This window comes from Dermacentor albipictus, chromosome 8 (assembly GCF_038994185.2).
Source record: "Dermacentor albipictus isolate Rhodes 1998 colony chromosome 8, USDA_Dalb.pri_finalv2, whole genome shotgun sequence".
Taxonomy (NCBI): domain Eukaryota; kingdom Metazoa; phylum Arthropoda; class Arachnida; order Ixodida; family Ixodidae; genus Dermacentor; species Dermacentor albipictus.
The window spans coordinates 13,661,196-13,679,254 of NC_091828.1; the positions used below are offsets into that span (position 1 = coordinate 13,661,196).

Consider the following 18,059-nt stretch of genomic DNA (forward strand, 5'->3'; position numbering starts at 1 on the left):
TCAAAATGGTGACCATTGAGCTTCTTATGCCTTGGTGTGGGCAGCGTACAGACCAATAATCTCTTTTGTCCATCTTCCTGAAAAGAGAAATTATGACAAAAATTAAGCCATGACAAACATGTAAGTAAAAAATTGTGAAGAAAACTTAGTCAAATAAATAAATTATTTATTTTATTTTATTTATTTATTTCACCATACTGCAGGCCAGATTGGCCCAAGCAAGAGGGGCATGTAAACACAAGATGATAACAGCATGCAAATGCAAAAAAAAAAGAAAAAGAGATTACATTGCATGTGACATACAAGAGAATAAAAAATTAAAAGATGACAGAGCAGAAACTGAAACAATGAACATTGAAATTGTTCACTTTCTACTGAAGAAACAAAGTTTGAAGGACCTGTTCCACATCAGGAGAGCGAAAAATCGATTCAGGAAGTGTGTTTCAATCAGCTATTGTTTGAGGGAAAAAAAAACTGCGCTTAAAAGAGTTTGTTTTAGCAAACATAGGCGGTAATGAGTGTTCGCTATAATGTCAGGTCCTTCGAGTTGTGGAGTGCCTGAGGAATGGGGAGAGCAATGCTAAGCTTTCCTGCCAAAATTTTATGAAGTAAAGAAATGCGATTCAGTTTTCTACGTGTACTAAGCAACGGGATATTATAGTCCTTCATAAGTTGTGTTGGGGAGTCTGAGCTTCTGCATTTATGAAAAACGAAATGTACTGCCTTTCTCTGAATGAGCTCTAATTGATAGATGTCTTTCTTAGTGTGGGGGTCCCAAATTACAGACGAGTATCCAAGTTTGGACCTGATGAAAGTTTTATAAGCCAAGAGCTTAATATGGCTAGGAGTATGTTTTAATTTTCGTCTCAAGAAACAGAGCTTCGAGAATGCAGTTGAACAGATCTAAGAAATATGAGTGCCCCAGGTTAATCGGTTGTTAAGAGTTATTCCTAGGTATTTATATTGTGAGACCTCACTAATGTGACTGTTGTGGAGGTAATATTGGTAACAGTTAATATTTCTTTTTTGCGTAACTTGGAGAAGTACACGTTTATCAATGCTTATATCCATATTCCATTCTTCACACTACGGATATATTTTAAGCAAAGATCTTTGGCGCAATTTATGGTCTTCTATTCATGTTATTTCTTTATATACAACGCAGTCATCTGCGAACAATTTTACTGACACTGACCGCGGAATTACATTTACTAAATCATTTATATATATTAAAAACAGCAAAGGTCCTAACACACTACCTTGTGTAGCACCGGAAGTAACAGCAAGCAATTCAGAAAGGGTGCCATTCACATCAACAGACCGTTCTACCACTTAAGTATGCTCTGACCCATTCTACAAGATACAGCGGAAGACCGATCAACTGCAATTTATAAAGCAGCTTTGAACGCGGTACCTTGTCAAAAGCTTTCACCATATCCAGAAAAAGAACATCGATCTGTCCCGAGTTATCCAGTACGCTGAGAAAGTCATGGACGGTCGTAATTAGTTGAGTAGTGGTTGACATGCCCTTCCTCAAACCATGCTGAAAAGGTGATAGGATGTCTTTTCCTTTAAAAAGTTATTTATAAAGCAGGCCACGACGTGCTCTAAGAGTTTGCAAGATGTAGAAATAATTTATACCGGTCGGTAATTAGACACGAGTAACTTATCCCCTTTTTTATAAATTGGTACAACACAAGCCTTCCTCCAATCCTTAGGCAACTCACTGGTTTGCAGAGATAAAGTAAAACTTTTAGCAAGATGCTCCGAGATCTGGTCGGCATAACACTTTAAAAAAGCATTTGGAATGCCGTCAAGACCATGACCTTACCGAATATTTATTTTACGAAACTTCGACAAAACCCCTTCTGTGGTAATGACAGGAACCTCGCTAGGATCGATGGACCGTTTCGGTGCATCAAAAACCATATCAGAAAGGCTCCCAAAAACGGTTTGAAAGTATCCATTGAAGAGCTGAGCTATTTCCTTCCCCTTGGTGCGTGCTCAGTGATGTACATGTCATGAAAGTACCGTAGCAGTGCTCGTCTCAATGCGTGTGGTATCACCACCTTAAACGCTTCACTTGTGTCATCCTTGGCAGGAATGTACCACAGCTGGACACCATCTGAATTCAGCAGATAAAAATCCAGCATGCTTACAGCATTACCACATGTTCCCGAGCGCTCCACACTGACAGCAATACCAGCTGCCTTCGTGTGCATGGCGGTCGTGCCACCTGGCCTTTCGAACACTTTTCGACAAAGGGGGTCTTTCTGCTGAGCCTCGAACAGCTCCCCTCTGCTGAAGACAGCTCCTCCAGAACTGACATCTACATGGTTCACGCTCTCGCCCAGGATCGACGGTTGTTCCGCATCCCTTACTTGGGCCTCTCCATCGCCTCGGACTGGCGCTCGCAAAAGTGCGTCAGCTGCGGCATTGCTTTTTCCTTTGCAGTAGCACATGGTGAAGTTGTAATGCTGCAACAGCAGTGGCCATTGCACCAGGTGGCCACTCGGCTCGTTCAAGCGCCTCAACCAAGTGAGAGCAATGTGCTCAGTCTCAATCTTGAATGCTACTCCACTGATGTAATAGTCGAACTTTTGCAGAGCGAAAACTAATCGCCAGGCACTCCATCTCTGTGACCAAGTAGTTCCTTTCTGCCAGCATCAACGAACGGCTCACGAACGCAACTGGTCGGAGAGTGCCTCCATGCTCCTGAAGCAAAGTTGCACCAAAACCCATGTCGCTTGTGTCTGTTTGGATCACAAACTCTCTATTCAAGTTGGGCAGCTGCAATGCAGCCATGTCAGTAAGCACCTTCGTGAGGCCACGCAGTGCGGCATCCTGCTCTTGATCCTAAGTGTACCCGCTCGTCTTTCCTCAAGGGTTCGTCAGAGGCGCTTGCACTGCCACACAGTCTGGAATGAATTGGCGATAAAAGTTCACCAATCCCAGAAAGCATCCTTTCAGTGATGGGTACCTCAGTATAGCCTTGAGCTTATCCTCACTCGGCAGAATATAGCCGTTGTCCAGTGTGAATCCCAACAACACTATTCTGCTTGCAGCTATCTGAGCTTTGTTCGGGTTCAGTGTGATACCCACGGACCTCAGCTTGTCTAGGACGTCTCCCAAGTGGCACAAGTGCTCCTCAAATGTTTTCAAATAAACCACTCTGTCGTCCAGATATGCGAGAGCATGTTGCCACTTCGCATCTCCTAGCACTCGTCCATCAATGTCTGATAAGTAGTTGGAGCTCTGACTAAACCGAGAGACATTCTCTTAAATTGAAAGAGCCCCCAGTGACAAGTAAAGACCGTTTTCTCTTTGTCATGCTTGTCCATTTCGACCTAAAGGTATCCACGACTAGCATCGAGCGTCGTAAGGTACTTCGCCCCACCTAGGTTAGACACTAAAGAGGAAACGGAGAGTAGAGGTTATGCATCCTTTTTCGTAACCTCATTCAGCCCGCGGTAGTTGACACATAGGCAAAAGTATCATCCTTCTTTGGGACTAGAACTACCGGGAAGCCCCATGGGCTGCTCGACCATTCCACAACGCCTGTGTCGACGAGTTCGTCTAAGGCGCTGTCCAGTGCCTTCCGCTTAGTCTAGCTAATCTGCCAAGGATTACATTTCCATAAGACAGTATCACCCATGCCTATCCTGTGCGTGACTGGCATAGCGCGGCCCGGATGGTTCGTGAAAATTGCGCCGTATTTGTACAACAGTGACGACAGACTTGCCCTTTCTCAGTCCGGCATGTTGTTGAGCTCTGACAAAAGTGGATGCGCTACCCTTCACGGAATGGCAGCACACTGTTCTGCCGCTGTCTCTCTGGTACTCTCCTCGCCTTCATCGTTTACTGTTCGCTCGGTTGGCTTTGGCTGGGTGTGGCCCGCTAGCACCGTGCCTGGAGACTGGCTTGTCTCCTCTGCCACGAACGCTTTTGTGAAAAGCTTTAAAGCACCCCTTCCATTCTCTCGGTAACCTCCGCTGCCGATGCCTATCACAATGCCCGACTTGACGAGAAAATCTCGACGAAAAATGACGGGCACTTGCAGACCGGAGAAATGTACGGGGCATTGTTGCCTGGTGCGTTTCTCCCAATGGATCACTCAATGGATCAACCCAGCTTCACCGCTAGAATGTGCTGTGCCGGAAGCAAGTCAGAAGGTAGCGCTATTATCTCTTAAGTGGATATTGTTCTCGCGGAGATGATGCAACACCTCGTCACCAAATAAAGAAGTGCTTGCCCCAGTATCCAACAATGCATCAAATTTCTTTCAGGCTATCATTAGCTCGATGAACGGCACCGGCGAGTCTGTGCATCTCGTATGCGACAAGCCAAAGGCGCGAGTAACCCGATAGCACCGGTTGTGTTCGAGATTGCCGTAGGGGACCCGAGGTGGCTCACTGGCAGTCTAGCCCGTTTCCTAAGCCATGCGCTCGGCCTGTGCCTGGCATGTGGCCACAGTCACGGGCGATGTGCTCTGATCTGCCACACCAGAGCAACGGCTGCCGATGCCTCGGTGGTTTGGGCTCCCGTTGCTCCAGTCCGGCAGGCTGTAGCTTCCTCGCTTTGTGGTTGGCGTGTGCCGCACCTCCGGTCTTGCATCGGCCACCCGTTGCTGCCACTGTGCGCTGCGTGCAGCGTTAGTCGGTGCTGTTCCCAGCGCTTAGGTGTACGGGTCCAAAACGTGGTCTTATAATTCCCAGCTACGCTGGACCTGCTCATCAGCCAACAATGCTGACACGTCGACTCTAGATGAGTGTGAAGCGATCACGGTGCCATTCCATGCGCAGCAAGGCTCGAGTGACAGCCTTGTAAGTAGAAGCAGACAGTATGCCCACACCGTGAGGATGTCACCCTAGATGCGCTTTGCCTCGGCGGCGAGTTCATCTAGGTCTATAAACCTACATCCTTTAATGTAGACAAATGTTGGGTGCACTTGCCATGTGACATGCTTAACTTTCTCTGCATTTGTGGCGAGAAGGTTCATGGGATGATAAAGTTCATCCATTTCGAACATACTTCTGCAGGGACCCATCTGGATGCTGAGTATGAGGCTCTAACTCACTCCTCAAACGCCGCTCGTAGTTGGCCAGAAAAAAATTCCTCGCGGAAGTTCACTCAGAGCTCTTATACCGTGTGGCCTAGATGTCCAGCTTGTTGGAACCATTGAGCCATCTGGGCCACATACTCAAGAAGTTCGGCGTCTGAAAGCCCTTTTCCTTACTGGTAATACTGCATATAATATTGGTATACTGCATACTGCAAGTATATAACAGCTGCGTCTTACCAGTTCTCACGTACGGGGCAGAAACCTGGAGGCTTACGAAAAGGGTTCTAGTTTAATTGAGGATGACACAATGAGCTATGGAAAGAAGAATGATAGGTGTAACGTTAAGGGATAAGAAAAAAGCAATTGGGTGAGGGAACAAACGCGAGTTAATGATATCTTAGTTAAAATCAAGAAAAAGAAATGGGCATGGGCAGGACATGTAATGAGGAGGGAAGATAACCAATAGTCATTAAGGGTTACGGACTGGATTCCAGGGGAAGGAAAGCCTAGCAGGGGGCGGCAGAAAGTTAGGTGGGCGGATGAGATTAAGAAGTTTGCAGGGACAACATGGCCACGATTAATACATGACCGGGGTAGTTGGAGAAGTATGGGAGAGGCCTTTGCCCTGCAGTGGGCATAACCAGGCTGCTGCTGCTGATGATGATGAATACTGCAGACAGTCGTGGTACTCGTTTGCACTCATGCAATCGTGGTACTCACTGTAGGTAGGCATGGTCACCTTAATCCGTGGTTGCATGCTCTGTGATAGGGACTGAATTGTGCTTTGCAGGGTGCTGGCTAAGCTCCGCATGATTTGCAGCGCGTTCTCCAACATTGTTTAGTTCAACCGCAGACTCTCACCCAAATGTTCGGATGCCTTCGTCGCTCAGGTCAAGCAATTTAGTGGCATGTGGGCCTCTATGTCTGCATCGCAAAGCGGCGAGGTGACCAATGTGGTACGCTTCATATCGGGGCTAACCCCTGCCAACATGGCATTTCCACAATCGTGACTGTTCCATGTGAAACACTCAAAACCAATGCTGCCAGCTTGTTTGGCAGCTGCCGCCGCATTGCCAATGGGTCTCTGATTTTGCACCGCTACATCCGACAACATGAGCAAATCTGAGAGGTCAGACAAGCCAGCCACTATTGTTTGCTGAAACATCGGTAGTCCTAGTGCCAACACACAGAAGGCTTGCCGTATTGCCAAATGTGGGGGTCTGCTCTGTGCGTGGCCGTTAAATGTGCCATTGCTTTGATGTTTCTAGAATCCTCAGGAATGAAATCTTGTCATCACTCAGCGAACCAGAGTTTCATTGCACAGTTAAATAGGCTGCAGGCTGTAGGCTGCCAGTTACCCAAGTGTTGTGGTGACGTCAGTCTCGAAGGTATTGCTTCAGAAACTGAAAGGGAACCGGCACAAAAGTAACTGTATTACACAAAAGAAGACGCCCAAAGTTGTGCCGTGTTGCCATAGAGTGGCTCACAATCTAAAGAATGTCGCCACTAGATACCAAATTCCAGCAGTGTTTTCTGCTCCTCAGAAACTGTCAATGTTGTGCAGCTGTACTTATAAAACAAGTAAAAAAACAGATTGTGAAAAGAATCACTTGAAGTTTGTAGATTGCAGCGTCGGTGTGGTATATAAGAGTTCGTTGTGACGTGGGAAAGTGTATGTAGGGCAGTCAGGCCGCTGTGTTAACGAGCACCTTAGAGAACCTGAGCAATGCATACCAACAGGCACAGGTTCCTATTTGGCTCAACATCGTAAAATATGCAAGTGCAAAGCCATGTTTCGTGATACTACGATTTTGATAACTCTCGGGCAGTGATATCACCGCCCGAGAATTATCGGAAGGATTCTTCATACAGTCATGGGGTCACAGTGTGTCTTCTTTAACCTTGTACAGTGCTGAATATGGTTTTTTTGGATTCTGTCGTATGAGTGCACTCTTTTGATCGGATGTTGGTGGTTCCTGCACATGGTGCTCACTGCGCATGGTGCTCACTGCGCATGTTCCTCTAGCTTCTGTTGTCTATAAAGGGGTGACACAATAAAATGATGTCTGTAAAAGTAGCGCCTAGTCCTGGGGGGGGGGGGGGGGTCGCCTTGTGTCCGTTGTTTTGCGCTGAACAAAGTAATTATGGCTGAAGGCAAGCTCCAGATGTAGCCACAAACAGTTGTTTCGTAGTATTTCTCAACCCATAGTGCATGTAAACACAGTTACATCGGGTTCGAACAAATAAGGCAACCAGCAGTGTCGACTCTAACGTTTATTGCTACAAGCAATAAAGGACACTGGCAGAGAGAAGTCCTCTCTGCAATAAGTAATAAATAGCATTGCCTCGTTGCCTGGGATAGTGAGGCAACGGGTTACAGCAGGTAATCCAGTCTGGCAGCTTAGAGGTCAAGCACCAGAGGTAGAGGATCACTCCTGGTGGCACTGTCTTATACCTTCCCGCGAGTTAGGGAGGGGGGGGGGGAGGCAGTAGGGTGCGCACGTCGGAAGAGCAAGAGAGAACTGGGAGAAGGCGCAGTATGCCTCTCCCATCTCCATGCCAGCTCTCGACGCGTCTGCAACATGCGACTGCAATGACGCGAGGGAAGGTGGGCACGTGTGCTTCTCGCAATGTCATCGAGGTTTTACTGTATTCAAATATCTAAATATCCTACTTGGGTGTGAGTGTGCCTGTTGGGTGTATTCACCGAGGCCTGTGAAGCCCATTCTAGATTTCCATTCTGATCACTCGAAGCTAGTGGAGAACAATATTGCCTCATCCTGTTTAGAAGCTGCATTGCGTAAGTCTTTCCCACATCGAATAATTGAAACTTTTTCTAATCAACTCAACAAGCTTAGGCAGTCAAGTTGGCCCGTAAATACTTTAGCCTCCCTCAGTGAAAGATTGCTGAAGAAGCTGAAATGGGAAGCAAAAGGTGTCGTGACAAGAGAGGTCAACACTAATGATAAACCAGTCGCCGGCATTCCATATCTGCACATCTTGTCTCACCGCATGAAAAAGGTGGGTAGTAGATTCGGCGTAAATGTTGTCATCTCGGCAAGAAACACATTGGGCTGCATCTGCGCAGTGGTAGGAAGAAAGGTTGAAGCTAATACATATAAGTTGAGTGATTTTGATGTCAAACACCTTGACGGGTTGATTGACTGTGTAAAGGGGGTAGTCTGTCGAATTCCCCTGCCCTGCGGGAAATTGTCTAGACATTGTGAGAAAATTCTCGTTGATTGACATGTTGCTGCCTTCTGATGGTATCTTTTTTCAGTCATTGAACTTTCACTATGAATGTCGGGACAAACCAGGAGGCATCATAAAATTTTAAGAAAGGAATTTGCATGAGACCCTGTTCTTGTAAGCTTATAATAATTATCGGTTATTGAAGCTTTTTTCATGTTCAATGCACCTTTTCATTGTGGTATCATGAACGATATTCTTAACATTGTATTCCAGTTGTTATAATGCCAGTTTACACCTGTTGTGCTCATTTGTAGCCAGGGCTGCAAGGGAAGATGCCACATATTCTCAGGTAAGAACACACAGCTCTTTGTTCACCATCTCATTTTTGCACTATTTGCAGTGATGAATTCGCCTATTTATGCACATGAGGGCCAGGCATTCCTGACATTGGCACATCACAATATTGCAACATGGATCATAATCTGAAGCCCAAGACTATATGATTTGCAGTTTTCTGTCTGTTGGCGGCAACATGTGCTCTCTCAGACTAGTGGGTTTTGTTCTCTTGTCTTTCACCAGGAGTCCCTGGTGAAGCAGATCACCAAGGAGAATGGGGTGCTGGTCACCTCGTATGCTGGTGTCTCCAAGCTGTCCAGGTTACTGCTCAAGCATGACTGGCACTATGTGGTGCTCGATGAGGGCCACAAAATCCGCAACCCAGATGCCCAGACCACACTGGCCTGCAAGCAGGTGTGTGCACAACATGTCTCCATTACATGGCAAGGGTTTTTTGTCCAGATGGTGTGCCATAAATACTTTCCTGTACAAACCTTAGTTCTTGCATGGCCTCCCTACTTGCTACAGCAGACCTGCCATGACATGAGACCATATTGTGAGTTCGTTAACATAGTGCAATATGGTCTTGTGAGAGCCTGTAAGCCATGACTGTGATGTGTTACCTTACTGCTGCATTTACTCTCAGCCTTAAGCTTTAGCTCTGAGGCTCCTATCTGAAAACACTGAAATCTTGTTGATATGATCTCGTTTCATCCATTTACCCAGCACCAACGTTCATGACCAAGGACACAAGCAATAACCAAATACACTAATGTTTCTTCTTTACCGGTTGGTACATTCCTGAAAAACACAATCTTTCAGCAGCAACATCCAGTACATTGCCAAACTTCAATCACACGATATGTCTTATGGGTGCTAAATCCCACATGAACAAAAAAAGCATGAAGCATGCACGATCGAGAGCAGTAGGCAACCTCCAAGGCAGCTTCCTCGCAATACTTGCCCAGTTGTGTGATCTGAAAATGATGGCATGCACTCGGTTTTCTCTTTTGGTACTGCGAGCCCTTGTGGGTCATGGTACATCACACATAAAGCTATCGCTGCCAATCCTATTGCGGTTAGCATTTTCACGAATCTGTTTCACAAGATATGGCATAGTGCCGTCAGAAGCATACTGCATGCATCTAATAGGCGATAACCCAAATGCCCTGCCATTCCCTGCTGCAAGTGGCTCTTTGAGTTATCACCTAATAAAAGCGTGCAATACTTTTTAGCGGCACGATGCCACATGTGCATTCCATGAAACAGATATGAGGAGATACTTACCACAATAGGGTCGGCTACAATAACTGTGAAGTTGTATAGCATAGCATTTCTCACCGCTCAAGTCATGCAGCATCAAGCTGCAGCTACAGACTGCAGCAATATGTGCCTGTTTGCTTAAGCGCTTAGGATATTTGTTTAAATCTAGGCCACTAGATTCTTTTTTCAAAGAATTGTATACCAAACTCTATGGTTGCTTCAGATTTGAGGATTTTTAAAAAATGTACCAGTTTTTAATTGAAATTGATAAATATAATGCATAGCTAGCGCCATCTAGAAAAGTCAGTATCGCAACCGCTACTAACCGCACTACTAGCCAACTGAAGTACACGAGCGATGTCACCATTTCAACCTGTGTCGTATCAGTGTCTGGCATGGCGTATGCTGCCACTTTCAAATGAAAAATTGTGCTAGCCGCATAGGCATCGTCAAACGTTCAAGGCAGACGGAACTTCGGTATCAATGAAAAAAATGTCCACTGTTGGAGGGGACAACAGAAGACGCTTTTTGCGTGTGCCGGCCACAATGAGGAGATGACAGCGATAAGGAAGATAGGTAGCAAAGTGTCTACCAACCTTGAAAACCGGGAATTCTCAGGGAATTTGAATAGTCTGAAAATACTCGGGGAAAACTTGGGGAATTTGTGCTTCTGTAAGGGAAAATTAGCTGTAATTTTATTGAAAGAGAACGAAAGTCGTGTTAATGCTGGCTCCAGTAACAGACGAATCGCAAGGAATCGTCGTTGACGCCATGTCATTGGCACTAGGTATTGCCAGACTAGTTAACGACCGACTTTCCAGAAGCCCGATTTTTCGGACATGCCCGATAATTCGGGCGGCTTTGCGGCACCACCACGTACTCCATAGAATCAATGTATATTGCCCTGACTGCAGGTCTGAAATGGCATTAATCAAAGCCACCACCGCCGCCATTTCGATTGTCTCGCCGCCTCAAACCAGTGCTCTCGCACGCTGATCCTCTGGCAGCCGTAGCCACTACCGCACAGCGTTAGGCCTAGCTGCTTCTACGTTCGCTAGCTTCTTGCTGTGCTGTGCCATGTTTTTCATTGAAAGAATTCACCGCTGTCAGCAGTGGCACTGACTCCACCTGTGTAATCTCGTGATTCGTGATAGGCATTGAAGCTCGCAAAGCGCAGTGTGTGGAGCAACGCCAGTCTCCGAAAGTTAGCCTTGCCTCAATAGAAAAATGTTACGCGGTGAAGCATAACAAGCATAGGAAGGGGCAATTGTCGCGGGACACGGTATGTATTCCTTAATTACACACACGTGCACCCCCATCTCCTGTCACAGTACGAGCACTGATATGCCTAATAAGTCTACTGGCAAGCCTTAAGAGCTTTTTTGGACGTGCCTGTGGCAGATTGAGCCCTTAGCTCTTTTGTTACCGCGAGAAAGTTGTAGTTTTTTATGTCTCGGAAAAAAAATATTTACCACTACAAATAATATTTCAGCACACATTGCAGCATAGCGTGTTGTGCATAATGAAATTCTATTTCCAAAAACATGCGTTGCCAAACAAAAGAATTTTAGGTAAAACATAAAAATTCTAGAAAGCACCATTTTTGCTGCCAGTTGATAAAAACAAAAAAAAAACGATATCTGCTAAAACATTAACATCAAAGGAAATTCCGAATATACATTTCAAAGATAAATAACCGAGGAATGGTGTCTGAAAAAATAAATGCTTAGTACACCGCCATTCTTTAGATACAAAAAAGAAACTAAGACCAGTTCATCACTCATGGCATGCGGTGAAGCAGTTCTTGGATTTTGTTAAGCATAGGTGCACTCTGCATTTTCCCCACAAAATGTCTGGTATTTGTTCATCTTTGCGGTCCTTGTAACACATTGGTGGAATAAAACGACTCAGACTCCAAACCAAAGCTCACTAGTGAACAGCTGGCGTCATTTTCGGTTAATTATCACCACTCAGCACTGTCGCATAGCAAAGCTGGCGATATAATTGAATTCTTGACTTACTGCGAGTCATTTGATTAGAAAATCTTGATGCTAGTGCAGTGTAATCGTGAGCAACATGATTTTTTCTGAAGCGCAGCAGAAGGTGACGGCCATGCCTCTTTTCCCTACAACATATGCGCATTCGTTGCAAAAAGGTCCATCAAAAATCACGTCATCACCGGAGCGTGAAAAGTTTAACTGATTCTGAACGTTCAGTGCTTTTACTGACTACTGGATGGCCTTAAGTGGATAAAACGGTTCCAACATGTCGAAATCTAAAGTCAAAATCAAATCAAATCTAAAGTATTGATCACCGGGGATCGATTTTAATATGCGTGGTAACAAAAGAGTTAGACATGCATTCATTTTTTTGGGGGGGGGGGGGGAAGGGGGGGGCTGCCCGATTTTTTGGATGTTTTCGCAGCCCCTAGGGAGTCTGAAAAATCGAATGTTGACTGTACAACTGACCAAGAGGATGCTCCAAATGATCCATGGGGCGAATGGGTGGCGGAAGGAGGATACAGAAAGAGTCAGTGCACTGAGGAATTAACAAGAAAGGAAGCGTGCCGGCACCTCTTTGAAGGAGCTAGAGCTCAAGAAAACAAAGTGTTGGCTCATGCCGAGATGCAGCTGTCCCTCATCCAAACCAAAATACACTCTTTAAAGCAGTGAAACTCAACAGAGATATTGTGTACAGGCTGAGAGTACCGTATTTACTCGCATAATGATCGCACTTTTTTTGTCAGAAAAATTGAAGCAAATTCAGGGGTGCGATCATTACGCGGGTTAAATTTCCCGGGAAAAAAAAATTTTTTTTTTTTCGTCCGCGTTTGCTGCGGGATGCAAGATTGCGGGTGCGGGACACCAAAACAAAAATGGCGGCTAGCGGAGCGAGCCGAACGCGCCGAACGCGATTTTTTTTTTCTTCTCGTGAGTACATTACGTGCATTGAAACAGTTTCTTCCGTATTAGTGATGAATAATATCGTTAATATCGGCAAGTTTGCGGCAATAACGTAGCCATGTCCACTTTGAGGGGACAGTAATAGGTGGGCGCGCTTAGCTGCCAGTGACAGAAACACATGACGGGCATGCTGCGGAAACTGCGGCATCTGACATAAAACTGTTTACAGCGCAAACACATGCAACCACAAAGTAAGGGACAGGACACAAGCGCTGACTTTCAACTAACATTTATTAACGGAAGACGGGTGCCTTATATAAGGGGAAAGGCAGAAGCGAAAGGGGAAGGGAATGATACAATCGGGGAAAAAGATGATGCGCATCGATAAACGAACATGCCAGCAGTCAACGCATTCAGGCGCGAAGAAACAAGAAAACGATGAAACTAGACAAACACTAACAAAAGACGAGGGATACTAAGATACAGTGAAATCAGAAAGCAGCCGCTTCCAAAAATTGAAGCTCTGTCGCAAAAAGCGATACTTTATCGCTTTACTGTACTATACTGTACTATACTGTATACTGTATACTGTATCGCTTTTTGCGACAGATCTTCAATTTTTGGAAGCGGCTGCTTTCTGATTTCACTGTATCTTAGTATCCCTCGTCTTTTGTTAGTGTTTGTCTAGTTTCATCGTTTTCTTGTTTCTTCGCGCCTGAATGCGTTGACTGCTGGCATGTTCGTTTATCGATGCGCATCATCTTTTTCCCCGATTGTATCATTCCCTTCCCCTTTCGCTTCTGCCTTTCCCCTTATATAAGGCACCCGTCTTCCGTTAATAAATGTTAGTTGACAGTCAGCGCTTGTGTCCTGTCCCTTACTTTGTGGTTGCATGTGTTTGCGCTGTAAACAGTTTTATGTCAAGTATGCACCAACTCGCCCAGAAAGAAGTTTTAATGCGGCATCTGACTTCACTACTTTCCGCTAAGGGTGGGCGAATATCTTAGCTGTGTTACAAGCGTCGGCGTATGAATAGGGCACACTTTTAACGTATCAGAGTAAACGTGGCTACTATCATTGCCGCGCGCGATTTGTTGCGTGCTCACGAGTGCAAAAGCAGATGAAAAGAATCGAAATGCGCCTTTATTGTTTTTGTTGACATCAGCCATTATAAAGCCAACCCATAATAAAGGTAAGTTTGGTTGTACCTCATTTTGTCATGGAAGTGCGGAAAGTGATGAAAGTAATGAAATGAGGCATCTACTTAAGAATGTTTAGTGCGTGCAGGCCGCTTGGCTTGTCTTGAAGAGTCGTTCGCGTAGCATTCGACAGGTGGTAAGCGCGATCATTATTCGCTAGACTTAGCATACGACATATCGCTGCGGCAAGTTCGGGGTGCGATCATTACGCGGGAAATAAAAAAAATCGAATTTTGACGACAAATTTTAGGGGTGCGATCATTACGCGAGTGCGATCATTATGCGAGTAAATACGGTATGTCAGGACAGTTGAGGTTGACTTCCCCGCTGCTGAGAGAGAATCTTAGTTGTGACAATGTTCAGGCCTCATACCAATGAGCTTGCTGTCAGTTGATAGAAATAGCTCATATTCGAAAATATTTACTTCTGTATGCATCTCTTTTTCATTCGTATTTGAAAATGTTCCACTCGATTTGGAATGTGTTTTACCATTTTTTCCGCTGTGCATTTTACTATCACCTTCTTTCTGTTCTCTTTTTGAATTATATAGATCTTACTCCTTACTATTCAAACTGAATTAAATCATTTTTTTTTTCAACATGCTTACTAGAGAGTGACAGCATTGGGCAACATGGTGTCAGCCCATCTTGACATAAAACAATGTTCTGGCTCATTCAGGTAATTTTGCAAAGGTGCCCAGGAAAACCTGGATAACTCAGGTAATTTGGAAATGTCAACTTGGTAGACACCCTGAGTAGAATGAGCTCAGCATGTTTATATTCAATATGTGAGGTTTTGATTTTGTGAACGCCAAATTTGTTTTTTTTTTGTTTGACATACATTAGAGGTAAGGCTTCTATTTCTTTCTCGCTTTGGATTTTCAGGGAGTGGCTTAAAATGGGGGCCAGCCTAGATTCGAGTAAATATGGTATTATAAGATGCTGGCATTAACACCATGACTGAGCTTGACTGGTTGTGGTACGTGCTGGCACTGAGGTTGCCCACATACATGCTTGTTCCAGAAAAGCACATTTCCAGATATCCCTATCAATAAATACCGTGATTGAGTGTCTGTAGCCTTAGTGCTCATGCACATTAATTTTGCTTACAGAGAAATAACGATCGAGCAGCAATAGTTTATTTTGTTGTCGTTGTCAACAACAAAAACATATGAAAAGAGTTTTGTTTGAGCTAGTTGATGTATCATCAACATCATCATCATCATCAGCCTGATTATGCCCACTGCAGCGCAAAGGCCTCTCCCATACTTCTCCAACTACCCCAATCGTGTACTAATTGTGGCCATGTTGTCCCTGCAAACTTCTTAATCTCATCCACCCACAGCCGCCCCCTGCTACGCTTCCCTTCCCTTGGAATCCAGTTCGTAACCCTTAATGACCATCGGTTATCTTCCCCTCTCATTACATGTCCTGCCCATGCCCATTTCTTTTTCTTGATTTTAGCTAGGATGTCATTAACTCACGTTTGTTCCTTCAACCAGTCTGCTCTTTTCTTATCCCTTAACGTTCCATAGTTCGTTGCGTCATCCTCAATTTAAGTAGAACCCTCTTAGTAAGCCTCCAGGTTTCTGCCCCATACATGAGTACTGGTACTGGTACTGGTACTGGAGTATCATACCTGAAAAAAAATTAGCTAGTGCAATACAAATGTACAGTTAAACCTCTATATAACGAACTTCAATATAATGAAATTCTCGACATAACGAAGTACAGGAAAACCCCATTAATTCGGATTTCACTGGACCAAAGAAAATGTCCCAATTAACCAAATGTCGAATTGATGAGGTTTAGACAATAATAGATAAAAAAATGCCTAAAACAACATACCTTTACTTCATGAAATAACTAGTTATTGTTGCTTGTTGCGCACAAAACATTTGCACGGAAAGCACAATTTTTCGGAGTTCTTGTAGGTGGTGCAATTCATGCAGACTGTCAGGAGAAACAACACAGATGTCCTCCAAAACCTTAAGGGCATCATCAGCCTCTTTAGCAGCGCGGCGCGGCACTTCACACGCATTCATGACGGGCGCGTTTTCGCTATCAGAGTCGAGGTCTTCGTCGCCTAGTGCATCCAGTATTTCATTGTTGTTGATGCGACCGGCAATGGCACCATCACTATCGGTGGGGATGTATTTGTCCAGCAGGATGTCCAGAGGCAGAAATCTGTCGAAGCGACTGTCACCTTCCTCGGCGTTTTGGTTAACGTCCACGTCCCCAGCTTCCAAAGAATCACTGTCACGGACAAAGCCGCTGTGTCGGAAGCAGTTCGCAATTACTGCGGGCGGCGTGTTGCCCGACACATGGGCCACCATCTGTACTGCGCTGAGCAGAGTTACATCATATTTTTTCTTTGCCTCCATACAGAGCAACATGTGTTCAAGCACTTCTGTATCGGCCTTTCACATACTGAATAATTCCCTGATCCAGAGTCTGCAGGGAAGCCGTTGTGTTAGGCAGCAAAAAATGCAGCTGCATGTTTGTCAGCCCCGACACATTATTTTGCACACTATAGCTATCTAGAAAAATTAGTGCTTTGATCAATTTTGCACAAAAGCAGTGGTCCAGTTCGCGCAGCCAGGCCTGAAATATCGCTGAGGTCATCCACGCCTTTCGATTCGAGCGATGGTCTATGGGAAGTTTTTTAGGCTTTGAAGCACCTTGGCTTTTCTGCTTTGCCGTTTATCAGTAGTGGTAGCCGCACCGTGTCAGTCATGTTGGCAGCCAGCAAAACTGTTATTCTGTCCTTGCTTCGATTATCGCCAACGCATAGGTCCCCCTTAAATGTGATGGTTTTATTTGGCAGGGCTTTGTAGAAGAGGGCCGTCTCATCCGCATTAAAAAGGTCGAAGGCATCATAATCGGCTAGGCGTGCCGGTAATCCGGCCCTCCAATCTTCGACAATGCCTTCATTCACCAGCCCTTTTCACGCCACACATGCTTTGGAAGACCAGGCCGTGTATTTTCTTCAATCGGTCGATCCTGCCTTCCGATGCCTTGAAGTCTTCAATGTTGTGCTTCAGCGTGCACTTTTCGGCCTGCGCACAGGTAAAGGGGCCACTCAAAAGCAGCTGTGCGTCGCGCGAATCGGCAATCCATCTTAACAACGCTTCTTCAAGGTTTGGGTGCGCCGCCATTCACAGTCTCTTCCTGTTGTCAGCGAACTTGTCGCTGTCTTACGCTTGAAGAATCTCCGCTTTATTTTTTATGTATGTGCTGAGCGTGCTTCTCTTCACGTTGAATTTATTCATTATGACCTGCCGAGGCACCCCTGCATTCACAGCTTTCAATATTTCTACTTTTGCTGCCAAATCCTTTGCCTCATACTTCGCCCACTTCGGTGGGGCCCGAGAGCACATGGTGGCACAGCAACAAAGCGACGAGTGCACGCACAATGTCAATAAAAACTAAGTATAAACAGAAAAAAGAAAAGCGCAAAGAAAATTTAACATACACACAAAAAAAAGTTCCGCTGTCCTCGCACATGCACCTGACGCAAATCAATAAACATGATAAAAACGAATACGATGAAAAACTGCTCAACTCCACAACCACACAACTGCACAAGCAGAAGACAACGTCGGAGAGGGCAGACAGCAATACAAAGAAAAAAACATGTATGTATAGATTAGGGTTGCTAGCATAGACCGATAACTACTGTGCCGATAACTACAGTGCCGATAACCATAGCGATGCAGAGGTAGTGCCAAGAGCCAAAAACGACTGTAAAGCCAGAAGTACGTCATTGCCACCATGTTTTTTGAGATGTAGGTATGTCTATTATGTAGCAATAAAATAAACATGGCGGCCTTGACATATTTCCGGCCTTTCGGCACTCCCAGCACATGCAAGCATGTCCTTTGAGATTGGCGCACGCTAATCGGAGACGCCATCGCTGGCAGCATGATTTGAACATCCTCTAGTGCCACCTGATCCTATATGCCTCACGTGCCTCTCAGCTCCGCAAACTGTCCGAATCAACCGAAGTCGAGCCAAATATGTCCGAATTAACGGGAGTTTCGTGCCATAGGATTAGGTACATGTTTGATGGGACCAGACGGCGCGTCCGAATTAACTGAATTTC

General features: G+C 45.2%; 1 protein-coding gene across 4 annotated transcripts in view; it reads left to right on the plus strand.

Annotated features, from left to right (window-relative positions):
- LOC139048620 (DNA excision repair protein ERCC-6-like) overlaps nt 1–18,059 on the plus strand; it is a 374,291-nt gene that overhangs the window by 164,552 nt on the left and 191,680 nt on the right. For all 4 annotated transcript variants that reach the window (XM_070523067.1, XM_070523070.1, XM_070523068.1 and 1 more), the window contains one exon: nt 8,834–9,004. In XM_070523067.1, the coding sequence (XP_070379168.1) occupies nt 8,834–9,004 (171 nt within the window). The remainder of the gene's footprint in view (nt 1–8,833; nt 9,005–18,059) is intronic.